Here is a 17,233-nt window from a genome sequence, read left to right as displayed (position 1 = left end):
TATGCATTCGACAACAATGATATTTGGTACCAGATATCTTATAGAGCTCAGAAATACTTTTTCCAAATTTTATCAAGATTGGATCAGATTTGGATATAGCTCCCATATATATCCTCAATCCGATTTCAGGTTTATTGTGCAAATAATGGCTAATATCAGCCCAAATGGAGTAAATTTCGGGACGTACGTTTCCATTTTTTGGAACTCGGCTCCGATATATATTTTTATACCCTGCACCATAGTATGGAGGGTATATTAAGTTTATCATTCCATTTGTAACACCTCGAAATATACATAAATATACAGCATAAAATTCTATGTCGATTTAGCGATGTCTGTCCGTCCATCCGACTGTCCGTCTGTGGAAATCACTCTAGCTTCCGAACGAATTGAGGTAGATTGATAAAATTTTACTCAAATGTATGTTATCTCTGCAGGACTTTTAGTATTAAAAATGTGTCATGTAGGTCCACGTCTTCGTATATCCTCTCCTCGGTACCTCCCGATATTCGGTATTTTGATGATTTTAGCGACATAATTCAACGGAATTATTTCAAATTTGGTATTTGAAGTTCGTGATGGATACTACAGCCTAAGACAGAAAATTGTCTGTGCAGGTTCACGTCTTTATATGGCCCCCATATAACCGCACCTCCCGATATTCGGTATTTTGGCGATTTAAGCGACATTATTCACCGGAAGTGTTTCAAATTTTATAATTGAAGTTCGAAATGGGTACTACAGCCTGTGACAGAAAAATGTCTGTGCAGGTTCACGTCTTCGTATATCCTCCATATAACAGTACCTCCCGATTTTCGGTATTTTTATAATTTTAGCGACATTATTCACCAGAATTCTTTCAAATTTGGTATTTGAAGTTCGCAATGGATATTACAGCCTAAGACAGAAAATTGTCTGTGCAGGTCCACGTCTTCGTATATCTTCGTAGCGGTATCTCCCTATATTCGGTATTTTGGTGATTTTAGCGTCATTATTCATTATTAGAGTTCGTAATGGAAACTATAATCTGTGGCAGAAAATTGTCTATGTAGCTCCAGGTCTTTGTATAGGCCCCATATACCAGTACCTCCCTATATTCGGTATTTTGACGGGTTTAGGTACAATACTCACCGAAATTGTTTCAAATTCGGTATTTGAAGTTCGTAATGGATACTTCAGCCTGTGACAGAAAATTGTCTGTGCAGGTCCACGTCTTCGTATAGCCCCCACATAACGGTACCTCCCGATATTCGGTATTTTGATGATTTAAGCTACACTATTCACCGGAAATGTTGGAAATTTGGTATTTGGAGTTCGTAATGGGTACTACAGCTTACAACAGGAGATTGTCGGTACAGTTTCATCAATTTTAAAACGGCTCGACTTCTAAGTCACATTTGCGTAAATATTTCCTAATAATCTGTTGCATTTCCAGCTTGTGGTGGCGAATACCGAACTTTGTTTGGTGTCATCAAATCACCCAATTGGCCAAATGCTTATGCGGACAATATGAACTGCACCTGGGTGATAACGGCGCCCTTGGGCTATAAAATCGAACTGAAAGTTCAAAACTTTACTTTGGAAGATGAATGTGTGGGTGATTTTCTGGAAATAAGGTGAGGTGCTCTAACCGGATAATCAAGTAAATGTTTCTAAATTCTATCCTCTTTATCCTCTAGAAATGGTGTCAGCGATAGTTCACCACTTATCGGCCGTTATTGTGGAAATCAAATACCTTCACGGATACCCTCCTTTGGCAATGGTCTTCATGTACGTTTCATCTCAGATGGCTCCACCCAGGGAAGTGGCTTCCATTTGACCTGGGAACAGGCCGAAACTGGCTGTGGTGGTAAAATGACATCCTACAAGGGTTCCATACATGCGCCAATCACAACAGTGGCCTATCAACATCAGCATACCTGCGACTGGCAAATTCATGTGGCCCAAGGTTCTTCCATCACCTTAAGCCTTATTAGCTCGGAAGAAGATTTGGCATTTTGCCATGGCAAACGTTTGACCATATATGATGGGTCACATCCCTCCAGCAAGCAAATAACTTTCAATTGCTCTGATATTCAAAAGACTGGGAATTTAACCTTAACCTCGTCATCGAATCAGTTGCTGATTATTTATAAGACCGCCGAGAGTTTTATCACCAGACCTGAATTTATTTTGGACTATGAGACAAATTGCAATATGGTCACGGACCATGTCCATGGTATTATTGAATCGCCGAATTTCCCGGAAACATATCCTGATTTACTGAATTGCAAATGGGATATCCATGGCGGCGGGGCGAAGAATAAGATACAATTGGCCTTTTCCCATCTTCGCCTCGAATCGGACAATATATTGTGTGAACAAGATTACATTGAACTGTGGGATATGCAGAACTCAGATGTCCTGAAGAAGCAACGGCTATGCACACCACCAATTGAACCCTATACCACCGAGGGTAATCACCTGAGGATACTTTTTGTCAGTGACTATTCCAACAATAAAAATGGTTTTCGAGCCGAATTTTCACGTATCGGCTGTGGCCAGGTGTTTAACCAAAGATTCAATACCATCAAGTCTCCCAATTATCCAAGGAGTTTGGATTTGGACTGCGATTGGTACATAGAAGTTGAGCCAAATGCCCAGATTGTATTGTCGCTACAGGAATATGTTTTGGACACAGACACCACAGATTGTTCCAGCGATACTCTCGTTGTGAAGGAAACAAAGACATCCAATCACACGCTCCTGCAACAGTGTTCTCTCACAACCTCGACCATTCAAATAACCTCACCCTCCAATCGTCTGTATTTACATTACCGCTCGGGTTCCTCGGGAAATCGTAAATATTTCAAGGCTATGTATCATTCATTGCCGGCAAAATGTGGTGGCACATTTATCACCCCCTCCGGCAGCATCACATCACCCAAGTATCCCGCCAACAGTTCCGAAGAAAATCACTGCAAATGGGAAATCATTATTCCCGAAAGCAATGGCATTCAAGTTACTTTGCGTGACTTGCAATTCGCAGAAGCAACATGCACGGCCAACTACCTGGCCATTTCCACCCGGGTTGATGGTCAAGAAAAATTGTTGGAAAAATGGTGTTCATCTTCGCAGGAGCATGTGGTGAGTCGGCAATTTCCAACGAGTAGCATCATTATTGAATATGTGGATGAACGGGCCCAAGGGGGTAGCCGTTTTGCATTGGATTATGAAAAACAATGCGGTGGCCGAATTGAAACCGATGAAGGATTTTTGTATGCCAAGGCGGATGAGAAATGCAATTGGTCATTTGATGTTCCGCAGGGTAAGTTGGGTCCTGAGTTTGGGGGTTTAATTTATTAATCGATTTTTTTTGCATTGAAGGTTCTCTAATTAGTATAAATATTTTGAAATTCTACTGCTACTGCAAGGAGGAGGAAGCTAATCGAGGTGACCACGGCACGTGTGGTAGGCATGGTTTGGGGGTAAGTAATCTGACTGATTGTGTTATGGACTAACTGACTGACTGACCTAACGATTCATCAACGCCCATGCGAAACGGCTGTACCTCCTTGTGTTTTTATCTGTAATATCGCCAAACACTTTAAATAGCTAAAATGTTGGGATTCCGAGGAATCTGAATCCGAGGAAAATAGCTGGTTTTGTTTGACTTACTTGAGGGTTAACATTTGCGACCAAAACAATCCTTGTGTTTTTATCTGTAAGTTTTCAGCCATCACCCTCAAAGGCTAGCTTTGCCTTTACCTCGTATCCGGAAGTTCGTTTCGCCCTTTAGCAAAAGGGAGCGTGGTGACCTAAAATCTGACTCCTTTCCCAAAATAAGGACTCTTTAACATCTTTACTAGCACATCTCTGAGAACCAAACCTAATCCCTCCATATCAATACTCTCTTTCAGATTAACTATTTGGGGGACGGCAATGATAACAGCACTGAATTCTTCTGCGAAGAACATCAATCCAATTTGTTGTACGAAGTCTCTCAGCTCAATTTAATCGCCAACAATATCGATTTCTATGCCCGATTTTCAACGATACAACATTCGTGCGGTGGCAGCATCGAATCGCCACATGGCACCTTGGCATCACCGTACTATCCGCAAAACTATCCCCCAAATGTCGAATGCCAATGGACAATAAAGGCCAACAAAGGCAATCATTTGGAACTGCAATTCGAAGAGATGAACATCACGAAGAGTGATCACTGCAATGAAGATTTCTTGGAGGTGAGAAAGACGATCAACTCACCATTGATGGGAGTCTATTGTGGCAATCAGCTACCCTCAGAAGTTTTGAGATCTTTCGAAAGTGTCTGGATGAAATTCCACAGTGCAGAGGGCAGTACGGGCAAAGGTTTTAAATTGAAATGGAGTTATGGTATGGAAATGGATGTGGGTTTGGAAATTTTAAAAAATTTAACTTTTTTTGTAATTCACAGCCCATCTGAATGAGTTTATTAATCAATCGCGGGGTTCCATTGAGTCACCACCCGCCGGCATGGTAAATCATGAGGAGGAGCCATTTATATGGCGCATCGTTTTGCAAACGGGACAATTTATAAGTTTGAATTTTGATCACTACAGTGATGGACTGATGGTGAGTAGATTTTAGTAGATCTACAGATCTTCTATGAAAGATGTATAGACCTTCCATGGAAGGAAAAAGTGGAAAATCTACACATCCTCCTTGGAAGACCTACAGATCTTCTATGGAAGACCTACAGATCTTCTATGGGAGACCTACAGATCTTCTATGGAAGACCTACAGATCTTCTATGGAAGAGATACAAATCTTGTTTGGAGGATCCTGAGACCTTATTTGGAAGATCTGGGGACCTCCTTCGGAAGATCTATAGATCTTCTTTGGAAGATCTTCTATGGAAGATGTATAGATCCTCTATGGAAGATCTACATATCTTGAATGAAAATCTACTATCTCTTGGAAGATCGACAGATCTTCTATGGAAGGTTTACAGGTCTTTTATGGATGATCTACAGATCTTAAATTTCAGATCTTGACATCTTCTTTGGAAGATCTACAGATCTTCAATGGAATATCGACAGATCTTCTATGGAAGATCTACGGATCTTCTCTGAAAGGTCTATAGATTTTCTTTGGAAGATATAGAAATCTTCTATGCATGATTTACAGATCTTCTATGGAAGATCTATTGATTCTCCAGAAGATCTCCAAATCTTCTATGAAATATCTATAGATCTCCTATGGAAGATCTACAGATCTTATACGGAAGGTCTACAGATCTTATATGGCAGATCTACAGACCTTCTATGAAAGATCTACAGATCTTCTATGGAAGGTCTACTAATCTTCTATGGACGATCTACAGATCTTCTATGGAAGATTTTAATATCTTCTATGGAAGATCTACAGATCTTTTATGGAAGGTCTACAGATCTTCTATGAAAGAATATCTACAGATCTTCTATGGAAGATCTACAGATCTTTAATGTAAAATCTACGGATCTTCTATATAAGATCTATGGATCTTCTATGGAAGATTTACGGATCTTCTATGGAAGATCTACAGATCTTCTGTGGAAGATCTACATATCTCCTCCTCCTGATATTCTATAGGAAGATAACCTGATTCCCTAGATTCCCATGTCTCCACACATCTTCTGATCTTCTGTACATACCCAAATCTTCAAAAAAAAGGTCTCTTCTCTCCCTCTCACCATTTCCAGCTCTTTGACGGCTACGATGACAGCGCACTTCCCATTGACATTCCTCCCTCACCCTGGCAATTTGTTACCTCGACCAGTGCAGTCTATTTGAAAACGATCAATGACAAGCTTCGTTACTTCTCCTTGAAATGGAATGTCACGGGCACAAAACCGCCAGCGGATAACACAACAGACGACACTTGTCATTCGGAACATTTCTTTGCTTCACATAAAATGATGTTCCTTCAATCTCCCGGCTATCCCAATGGCTATGAAAATAATCTGAATTGCAGTTGGATTTATAAGCCCCTTAGTCCAATCGAACATATCATCGGCTATTTATACGAAGTCAAATTGGAGAAGAATCAAGAATGTGCCTTGGATTATCTGAGAGTTTCCACATCGACGGACCTCAGTAAGTGGCATGCTTTGGAAACGCTCTGCGATAGTCCGGATATGTCCGGCCGGGCTTTTCGCACATATCATGGCAGTCCACATTTGAGATTTGACTTTAAAACCGATTCTACAATTAATGGCACCGGTTTCAAGGCAATGATATCGACCAAATGTGGTTCGAATCTGACTGAGTCGCTGGGATTTATTGAGGGTGGAAAGCTGGTGTTTGATACGGGTTGTTTGTGGCACATCAACGTGAAACCGGGTAAACGGATACTTTTGCAATTCGATTTCCAAGTGTTAGCCAACTACAGTCATAGAGATTGTCTTGAATATGCCTTGGTCTACGATGGCGTGGACGAACATGCCCCAATTCTGCCACCTGGCAAACTATGGAATGCCCAAAACCAATCACAAATTCATATGAATTCGTCGAGCAACCATCTGACAGTGAAGTACGTCTTCTGTTCCCATCGTCCCCTAATGCCGGCTAGATGGAATTTAACATATCGCGAATACTCCACCTGCAACGAAGAGTATCGTCTTATACCCGAGGCACCCAGCATAAATATTACCTCACCGAATTTCCCCTATGTTGCACCGGCCTACACGGACTGCAGCTGGACCATTATTGCACCTCCCGGTGAAACTATACAGGTGGAGTTTATCGAAAGCTTTCATGTGACACCTAGGGTGTGTGAAAATGTCTATGTGGAACTGTTCGATGGATCCACAACCCTGGCTCGGAGTTTGGGACGTTTCTGCAGAAAACCCGACGTTCAGAAGACCACCCAAAACATCCTTCACATTCGCTATGTGGTGAACACAAACAATGCTATGAGGGGTTTCAAGGCCCAAGTGTCACTCAGCAAATGTGGTGGTTCCTACAGGGAATTTAGTGGGCAAATTATGTCGCACGGTTATCCCACAGTGGGAGCATACCCCGCTTTCTCGCAGTGTGACTATAGTGTAACAATGGCCACGGGCCAGTATGTGCGTCTAACTTTGGACGATATTCATTTGCCATTCGATGCGAAGCAACCGAAATCCCGCGATCATTTGGAGATCATTCAAATCCCCCAGAATGCCGAGGTGGAGGAAGGTGTAGAAGAGCCGCGTATTTTCATCTATGGCAATGCCACAAAGTCCACCCGCATCCAACTGAACACAAGCCGGGCAATCATACGTTTCCACACATTTGCCAAGACGACGGACTATCGAGGTTTCAAGCTAAGCTATGGCCGACTTTTTAGCAATTGCCAACAAAATATTGAGGGCATTTCGGGTTTTATTACCACCATTGTCCAATTGAGTTTCATGGATTCCTATTGCCAATGGCGAATTACGGTACCGAAGGGACAAAGAGTTCGTTTGGAATTTTTAAATATGGACGAACTGAGAGCGGAAAATGTTACCGAGTAAGTAAAATTATCTTTCGTTTTATAAAATTCTATGTCGATTTAGCGATGCCCGTCCGTCCGTCTGTCCATGTTTTTTTTTGTCAAGATCGGTTCAGATTGGGATATAGCTCCAATATATATCTTTATCCGATATCAGGTTTATTGTACACCAAATGGCTAACATCATCCCAAATGAACTGAATCTTTGCACATCCGACCGAATTAATCCTAGAAACAACGACTTCAAATTTTCTGAAAATCGGTTCAGATATAGCCATAGCTCCCATATATATGTTTTATCCGATTTGGTATTTAAGTCGCTCACATACGTATTATACACTCCACAACAATGATGTTTGGTACCAGATATCAGACACTGTTCAGAAATTAGTGCTTAAAATTTTGCCAAGGTCGGTTCAGATTTGTATATAACTCCAGGATATATATTTATCCGATTTCAGTTTTTTTTATACACCAAATGGCTAATATCAACCCAAATAGCATGAATTTTGGTACTTTCGACAGAATTCAGGCCAGAAGCTAGTACTTCAAATTTTGCTGAAAATCGGTTCAGATATAGCTATAGCTCTAATTGAATGAAAGCAAAAGATGTCGGAAATAACATAAAATTTTAGAAGAAGTTTAGCTTTGTTCGAATTGGCCACCTTTGGCACGAATTATGGCCTTCAAACGGCCAATGAAACCGTCACACGTTGCCCGAATGTTGCTCCGCGGTATTTTGGCCCATTCCCGGCGAAGCGCTTGCTTGAGGTGATCGACACTTTGGTATTTTTTAGTGACAACCTTGCCCTCCAAAATACTCCAGACACAATAGTCCATCGGATTGATATCCGAAGATTTTGGTGGCCATTGTGCGCTGAAACTGAAGTGAGAAACCTGAAACGGTCGATAATACGAGCGGAGAGCGACGACCAGCTGTTATGGCGGCCCACACCATCACCATGGCTGGCGCTCGAGTTCTGGTGACCAACCGAAGGTGCACATTTTCAGCTGACCTCTTTGGTCTTTGTTTGTTTACAAACTGCTGGACAACGAATGTTTTCTCATTGGAGACGGAGAAACCCAAATTCGGCAGTTCACCACTTTCGGCCAAGTGAAGCAACTCTTTAGCTCTTTTCAGTCTATTTTCTTTCTGTTGCGGTGTAAGTTCTTGCACTTTTTTGAAATTTCAATGGCTTTACACCGAGCTCATTTTTCAATATTTGCCGAATGGAATATTGCGATATGTTGAGCTCACGAGCCATTTTTCGGCCACTGCGACACGGGCTTCGATCAAATCGCTTCCCTACTTTTCGAACCATTTCTGCTGTTTTCTTCCGTCCACTTCCTTGACGTCGCGCTACGCTATCAGTGTTACGTAATCGGTAACGAGCGATGGTACGAGACACAGAAGATTTATTCATATTTAAAAGCGGAAGTGCTCTAACGATAGCCACTTGTGGTTCTCCAGCCAAATATAAAGAAATCACACTATCACGCTTGCATTCCATCGCGAATAACTTTTTTTCTGGAAAATTCTCACCAAAATGCTTTTGTATGCTTGTAAATAATATAATCAGCGGTCAGTGGAATAATTTTAACAGCTGTCGGACGACAGCTGACAGCAGTATGAAGTTGGTTGCCGTTTTTTCATCTCACCCTGTATAGTCGGTCCCGCCCGACTTTTCACCTTTCCTTACTGGTTTTTCTTTTGCTTACTTCTTCTTTCTCTCTCTCCCTCTGCTCTACATCGCTCTGTCTCTCTCTCTCACTTTATTAACCCTTTCTGAACCGATGAAAAATTAAATTGGTTTGTTTTTTTGTTAATTACATTTAAATGTATCTCCACGGACATGGCCCACACCTAGTACCCAACGTGCCGTACATTTTTTTCTCTCCTTCCCCTTGATACTTGATACCCGATTGCGCGAATTCGATATATCAATCCCTAAACAGCTGTTTTATTAACTTCTCATACCTTATCCCTTTCAGGTATCCCCAATTCCGCATACACAACGACTTCGATAGGATATCGTTGATCACTAATTTTTCGGCTGCAACTTATGATTCGAATGCCGTTATACAATCTACGGACAATGTGATGGCCGTTAAAATTACGACAACAGGAAAACTATTTCTTGGTCGTAAAATCAAAGCCCGCTATACATCCGATGAGCCCTCCATTTGCCCACGAAATATCGATGAGAATAACAAGGCCGGATCGGTGGAAATACAAAATACCCTACCGCCATTTAATGCTAGTTATGCTTGTATTTCGAAAATCAAATTCAATTCGGGACATACGCTGGCCTTCAATATAAGTACATTTGAATACAGGCACGTGGCCGGTAGTCGTTTCAAGCATCCTGCCCTGAGTTTTCGCGATGGTATAGTTTCCACAGCCTATACTGAAAATCTAACAAATGTGTTGCAGCCACATAATCAGCTGAACGGCGAATGGCGTGTAAAGCAGACGGAATATGAACGGATACACCGCCTGAAAATGAATTATCGGCTGCATAAATGCGGTGGCCAGGTGTATCTTACCGAACGACAATATCAGATGGGAGTAACGGAAATTAATGACAACAACTATGGACCCTTGGTGTGTCTTTGGACCTTCATCATACCCATTACATTTGTGGGCTCCGAATCGGAATATCATCTATTTGGAAATTTCACATTCAGTGATGCATGTGAACGAGAATTTGTTACCATCAGGGAGGGACGATGGTCGTCGGAGGTGGTGAAAAAAATATGCAAGGACAATGCCAATGAATTGAAAAATTATCCTCTGTCGAATTTCATGACCTTTGTGACCTATCAGAGCGACAACTTTAATTCCCAAAAATCACGAATTGCCATTGAAACGAGAAAGGCCTTGAAATGTGGGGGCGAGACCAAAGTTACAAACTTTGGAACTTTGAGATATGACATCGATCGGGAGTTCTACAAGGATAATCAGGAATGTTCGTGGGTGTTCTATACCAACCCGGGTCGTTACATACAGGTGGAGTTTGTCAATCGCTTTTTCATCGAGGAATCGCCAAATTGCACTAAAGACTATTTGGAAGTGCAGTATGAAGAAGATGGCCTTTGGCTAACACATGGACGTTATTGTGGTCGAAATTTACCAGACGGGCTGAATGCAACATCTTCGCGGGTACAGCTAGTTTTTCGTACCGATGCGTCCATTAGAGGTGATGGTTTTTCATTTTTGGTACGCAGCAGGTGTTCGGTGACACTTAATGTCGACACGACCCCACGCAGTGTGGTGAGTCCTACATCACAGTTTGGGCGCCAACTGGATCGCTGTAGCTACATTTTCCAAAGCAATGACACTCAACGAATGATAAGTGTCAGGGTTGTATTCGAAAAGGGATCATCTCCGGTTTGGTCATATGGACGTGGCTGCATCCAATCGTTTACGGTAAGCAAACGTAATGCCCAGGGTGAGCAGCAGATTGGTGACAAGTTGTGCCAACAGGATTTCGATGAGTCGGCATTGAAGTATCTCGAACTTTCCTATGAGGGCTATAGCCTAAGAAGCTTTACAATTGAATACAGCTTGGAAAGTTGCAGTGCCAACATAACGAGCTCCCATTTCCTGATACGACCGCAAAAACACGAAATCACAAGGGGCCAGTATGCCAACAACATGAACTGCCTGTGGCACATCACCGCTCCCAAGGATCATTCGATTTTGGTGAAATTTAAATATTTCGATACGGAGGAGAATTTCGATCATGTCAGCATTTTTAGGGGTCACACTGGACAAACGGAGGATAGGCTTGTGACAAAGCTGAGTGGCAACTACAGCGAGAATCCACCGGAAGTGCTAATAGATCAGGCGGAGGCTCGTGTCGAGGCCATTTCGGATGTTTCGAATACGGCCAGGGGTTTTGAGGCTGAAGTTATATTCCTTGTGAATTGTAATGAACGTGTATCGCTGACGGAGGGCACCACATCCATTACCCTGACGCGTAATTATAAATTGTCAAATGGGTCGGATGACTGGCGAATCTGTTTGTACCGCATTACGGCACTGAAAGGACATCGCATACAAATGCGTTTCAACAAGTTGCAGATCAATGGCAATACCACACACTGTTTGAATTCCGACACCAGCTGTGGAAATTCGAATTGTAATTCCCTGGAAATGTTTGATGGTCCCGCGGACATTCGACAAATGTCAATGGCTAAAATTTGCTCGCCAACAAATTCAACAATTTTCAGTTCCTACGAAGAGGCCGTAATAAAGTTCACAGCCAAGCAGAGGGGTGAATATAGTTTTGAAATAAGTTTGACCATGGAGAAGACGGAATGTGGCACACAGATGGAGTATGATTTTGCGGGGCAGAAGGTAGGAATTCTTAAAACTTCTCCTCCAATGAAATATTAATATATTCTCCCTGTATTTCCTCTAGAATCTAACTCTGGTGTTTCCCCAAAACGGCGATAGCGTCTATCGTCCCAATGTCCACTGCAAATGGAAAATACATGCCACCTATCCCCTTTTGCTACACTTCAAATACATTGATTTGCAAAATACCTCCCAGGTGAATGGCAAGTGTTTGGACTATATAAAACTTAGTTATGATGATGTAAGTCCCGGGATCTCCTCCAATTTTAAAAAGGAAAAATAATATCTGAATTCCAAAATTTTCTTTAGCTTTCCGATGAGCTCTGTGGCCAAAGCTCAAATTATGTCATTAATGTAGATCGTTATGCGGGAGTTGATCCTCCAGTGAATCTGACAGTGGAAATAACATTCCACAGTGATGATCGAATTGAGGGAAGAGGATTTGAAATGGCAGTTTTAAAGAAGGAAGGTATGTAAATTAAATGCGGAATTTTTACTTTATCTAAAAAAAATGTGTAAAAATTATTTCCAGCTGAAAATCATACCCACACCCAGTTGAGTGGTAGCATAAGCAGTTCTTACAGTGATACCTTTAAGAACGACACCATTATTGTTCCCGAAATGTACAACCTGAATTTATATATTCGTGATATATATCACCAGGACTCCGGCAATTGTGATCCCCTGGATATGCAGGTGAGTTTTGGAGATAGAGGGCTTAAAATTTATAAGGGGTGAATTTCTAAGAGCTATAGGAAAATTAACAAGTTAAAAATCAGTAAGTTCGGAAGGTTGGAACTTTGCATACCCTACACCATGTTTAACGAATTTGGAAATTTAAAAAAAAAATAGAATCCATTTACAATTCTGTTAAAATCGTAAAAATACTGGGATAAAAATACAGAGTGTCACCTTTTTTTTTTTGGATCTATACGAAGACGTGGAACTGCATTTTCTGTCACAGGCTTTAGTACCGATTGTGAAGCGCAAATACAAAATTTGAAACAATTCCTGTGAATATTGTACTTAAAATCGTCAAAATCCCGAATATAGGGAAGTACCGATATATGGGAGCTATACGAATAACTGGACCTACAAAGATAATTTTCTGTCATAGACTTCTGATCTTATTAGGAACTTCGAATACGAAATTTCAAACAATTCCGCTTAATAATGTCGCCGAAATCATTAAAATATCGAATATAGGGAGGTACAGTTATATAGGGGCTATACCTAAACGTTGACCTATATAGCCCACTTACAATACCAAAAGTCCTGCAGACCATAGACACATCTGAGAAAAATTTTATTACTCTACTTCAATTCATTCGGAAGCTAGAATACATTCCACAGACGAAGAGACAGGCAGTCGGACGGATATAGCTAAATCGAAATTTTGACCCGTTGTGGAGAAGGTACCAGAAGGAGTGAACCGTATATATATATATTGTTCATCCGATTTATTGTATTTGCCGTAATATGCACTCCGTAACAACGATATTCAGGGAATATATCAAATACAGCTCAGAAATATCTTTGCCAAATTTTATCGAGATCGGTTCAGATTTGGATATAGTTCCCATATATATTTTTATCCGATTTCAAATTAATTTCGCACCAAATGGACAATACAAGTCCGAATTTAAAAGATGCAAATGCTTCGGCATATTTAGTCCTTTGAATTTTAAATTATAATTATAATCATAGCGTGTATGATTGAATTCTCCCATAAAAACTTTTAATTATTAAGTGGAGCTCAACTAAATTAGCAAAGTGGTGTAGGGTATCATAAAATCGGCCCCGCCCGACTTTAGGACTTCCTTTACTGGTTTACACCTGACGTAGTACTGGCAAAATTATTGGGACTTGCAAAGTTTGCCCAAATTTTCTTTTCTCCGAAATTTTTGACCTTTGCGGGGGAAGTACCAGAGGGAATGATCCGATATTGCCGATCTCCGAACTTGATCTAAGTTTGACAATAATATTACGATGTACAAAGTTTGGAACAATTCGGGTACTCGCTTCGATAGGTTTCGAGCACACCAGCCATACCGACTTCGAATGTCCTGAAACGGATTTGGTCCAAAGAGACCTTTATTTCGACAAGGCACGTTTTGGCTCTATAGAAGGTTATATACCCCCTGCAGCCATATGGCTGAAGGTATAAAAAATTCTTAAAACTTGTTAATTTAAAGTCCTGAAATAAATCAAGTCCGACAATAAAATAAAACTATGTTTATAGTTATTTATGTATCTCTTGAAATTGTTAAAAAAAATCGCTTTAGAGTTCTGTCTTGGCCCCTCCGAAGCGGCTTAAAAATCCAAGCAATAGTTCCTGCATGATTCCACCCGAAATCGTTTCAAATTCCAATTTTAAATTTCTCTTTGGATCCTCCTGAAAATTTAAAAAAAAAAAATGCACATTAAAGGTCCTTTTCGAATCTTTTATAAGAATCTTCCTGAAATTGTTAAAAAAATGCACACTAAAGGTCCTTTTCGAATCCTTATTAAGAGTCATATATGAATCCTCCTGAAAATGTTTAAAAATCACATTTAAGTCCACGTTTTATGTTCTACTTAGACTGTCCGGATATCGTCGAAAAAAATCATGTTTAAGTCTTGTTTGAATCCTCCTGAAATTGTTTATAAAATCCACATTTTATGTCCTACTTTTAACGTTCTGATATTGTCGAAAAAAAAACACATTAAATTCCTGATTTAAACTGGACTGGAATGGTATAAAAAATCCACGTTTTATACCCTTATCGTCCTGATATCGTCGAAAAAATAACATTTCACACATGTTTGAATACTCCAAATTTGTTAAAAGAAATCCATTTTTAAGTCCTGTGCGAATCCTCCTGAAATTGTTAAAAAAAATCCACGTTTTATGTTCTACTTGGAATGCCTGCTATCATTGCAAAAATTCAGGTTTGAGTCCTGCTTGTCCACCCGTAAAGATCGATTTGAATCCTTCTGAAATTATTAGAAAAACAATTGTTATATAAAAGCCCTGTCGTTTAAAAATCCTGTTCGGATCCTCCTTAAACTGTTTGGAAAAAAAATCACATTAAAGGTCCTTTTCGAGTCATGCCTGAATCGTCGAGAAATTGTTTAAAATATTCTCGTTTTGTGTCCTATTTGAACTGTCCTGATATCGTTTAAAAAATTCAAATTGAAAGTCCTTTACGAATCCTTATTAAGATTTATTTCTAAATTGTTTATAAAGTCCACTTCTTATGTCCTATTCGGACCGTCCTGATATCTTTGAAAAACAATCACATTAAAGGTCCTTTTCGAACCCTTATTAAGAGTCGTTTTTGAATCCTCCTGAAATTGTTTTAAAAAACACGTTTTATGTCCTTTTTGGACCGTCCTTATATGGTTGAAAAATTCACGTTTATGCCCTGTTTGAATCCTCCTGAAATAATTTTAATAAAAACATGTTTAACGACCTGTTTGGGCCGTCCTGAAATGTTGAAAAAATAATTGTGTAAAAAGTCATTTTTATCAAAAATTGTGTCTGAATGCTCCTGGAAATTGTTGAAAAAAAATAACGTTTAAAGCACCCAATATATCCACCGAAAATAGTTTAAAATACATTTTTAAAAGCCTGTCTGGATCTTTTAAAGATTTACAAAAAATCAAGTTCAATATTCTATTTGGGAATTTAAAGAGAATACTGTTCAAAGCTCAGTACGGATACTCCTAACTCTGTAAATAATCCACGTTTGGAGTCATGATTGGTTGCTCCAGACATTATTTAACGAATGCACCCATAAAGTCCTGTATGAATCTTTTTCATATTGTATTGAAAAATTCCACGTAAACTCGTGAACAGATCCTTTTCCAAATATTAAGAAATTACTTTGAAAAGCCAGCGTGGACCTTCCTTAAGTTGTTAAAAAGAATCCACGGTTAAAGTCGTTTATCGAACAAAGTTCCATGTAAAGCCATGTATGGATACTCGTAAAATAATTAAGACCGCCTATAAAAATCTATAAAAGGTTCTCTATCTGTGGCAGTTCTGTAGAAGGTTAACTATCTATGAAATGCCAGTACTAAGTATTTTATCTTTAAAATCCATCTGGGAGAAAACTTATTTGGAACAATATTATTTGTTACTAACAATCCCTTTATTCTAAAAAGAAACAAAATTGCCCCTCTTAATTCCAGATAATCAACCTCAAGACCAATAAATCCCTATTTAACAGCTGTAATACGTCCGTTAGCGGGTTACCAATTTACACAGCTACCAACAAACTTCAAATTCTAATGCGAAAAATCTACTACACTAATCTGAACTACTGGGTGAGTGATCGCAATTCGGGGCCAGGATGTGGTGGCATTTTCCATGCCAAGGAAGCCTACATGGCCAGTCCACAATATGAAAACGATCGCAATTATTCGGAATGTTATTGGAATATAACATTGCCGGCACCGAATAAAATACGCATACAATTCATTGGTAAGTACATTTGCAAAGGTTGTTTTGTAAAATTAATTCAAAAATTTCGTTTTTAATTTTTTAGAATTCAATATGGGTGCAGATATCAATTGCCACTTGGATAATGTCAAGATCTACGATATAATGCCAGATAATAGCCAGAAACTGATATCGACACTGTGCGGTGCAAATTTCCCAGATGCTGTTGTGACTACCTCAAATCGTGCCATGATTGTCTCGAAGAAATCGCCCAACTTTGATGGAACCGGCTGGTATTTGGGATATACTGTGGAAAACACAGGGAATTAATAATACAATGTATAAATTATAAGTAATTATATAAGATTAAAAATAATATATAAATAATAAAATTATATTTATAAAATTTATTACATTATACATTTAAATAATTACACTGTGCTACAGGAAAAATTAATTACGGGAAAATTCCAGCATATTATGAAAGTAGAGATGAAAAAGTAGACATGATGACATCACAGTTTTGAAAGTATCCACAAAGAAGCTTAATAGAGGGGAATTTTTGGGATTAAGATTCCCCGAAATCCGTGCATTTTTGGGAAATAGTGTCTTCGGAAATATGGCAGATGAAGATACGAGCAATATTTTGCTAAAATTTAAACCCTCAAGCGAGTTAATGAATGGGTCTTAAGTACTTTTTCAAAATATGGTTGAAAATTCCGTTTCAACAAAATATAAAAACATAAAATTCTACTCCCGCTCATTCTCTCAACCACAGATAAAAACAGCTATATCACACATATCACATTACAGAATTCCAGCTTTAACCCTTCACCTAATTTAATATCAGTACGATTTGGAATTAGTACATTTCAAGCATTTACAGGGTGAGATGAAAAAACTGCAACCAACTTCAGACTGCTGTCATTTCTAAATTATTCCAGTGACAGTTCATTATATAGTT

At 39.5% G+C, this 17,233-nt stretch overlaps 1 protein-coding gene across 1 annotated transcript in view; it reads left to right on the top strand.

The window, feature by feature from the left end:
• Window positions 1-16,637, top strand: part of LOC101890267 (cubilin homolog) — a 28,075-nt gene extending 11,438 nt beyond the window's left edge. The window contains exons 11-22 of the mRNA XM_059119829.1: window positions 1,436-1,616; window positions 1,680-3,307; window positions 3,367-3,467; window positions 3,900-4,377; window positions 4,439-4,596; window positions 5,706-7,498; window positions 9,473-11,843; window positions 11,908-12,084; window positions 12,153-12,312; window positions 12,376-12,539; window positions 16,020-16,311; window positions 16,376-16,637. Of these exons, the coding sequence (XP_058975812.1) occupies window positions 1,436-1,616; window positions 1,680-3,307; window positions 3,367-3,467; window positions 3,900-4,377; window positions 4,439-4,596; window positions 5,706-7,498; window positions 9,473-11,843; window positions 11,908-12,084; window positions 12,153-12,312; window positions 12,376-12,539; window positions 16,020-16,311; window positions 16,376-16,599 (7,727 nt within the window). The 3' untranslated portion in view covers window positions 16,600-16,637. The remainder of the gene's footprint in view (window positions 1-1,435; window positions 1,617-1,679; window positions 3,308-3,366; window positions 3,468-3,899; window positions 4,378-4,438; window positions 4,597-5,705; window positions 7,499-9,472; window positions 11,844-11,907; window positions 12,085-12,152; window positions 12,313-12,375; window positions 12,540-16,019; window positions 16,312-16,375) is intronic.
• The last annotated feature ends 596 nt before the right edge of the window (window positions 16,638-17,233 follow it).

The sequence above is a fragment of the Musca domestica genome, unplaced genomic scaffold (assembly GCF_030504385.1).
Source record: "Musca domestica strain aabys unplaced genomic scaffold, Musca_domestica.polishedcontigs.V.1.1 15, whole genome shotgun sequence".
NCBI lineage: Eukaryota > Metazoa > Arthropoda > Insecta > Diptera > Muscidae > Musca > Musca domestica.
This window is presented reverse-complemented; position numbering and strand designations above follow the sequence as displayed.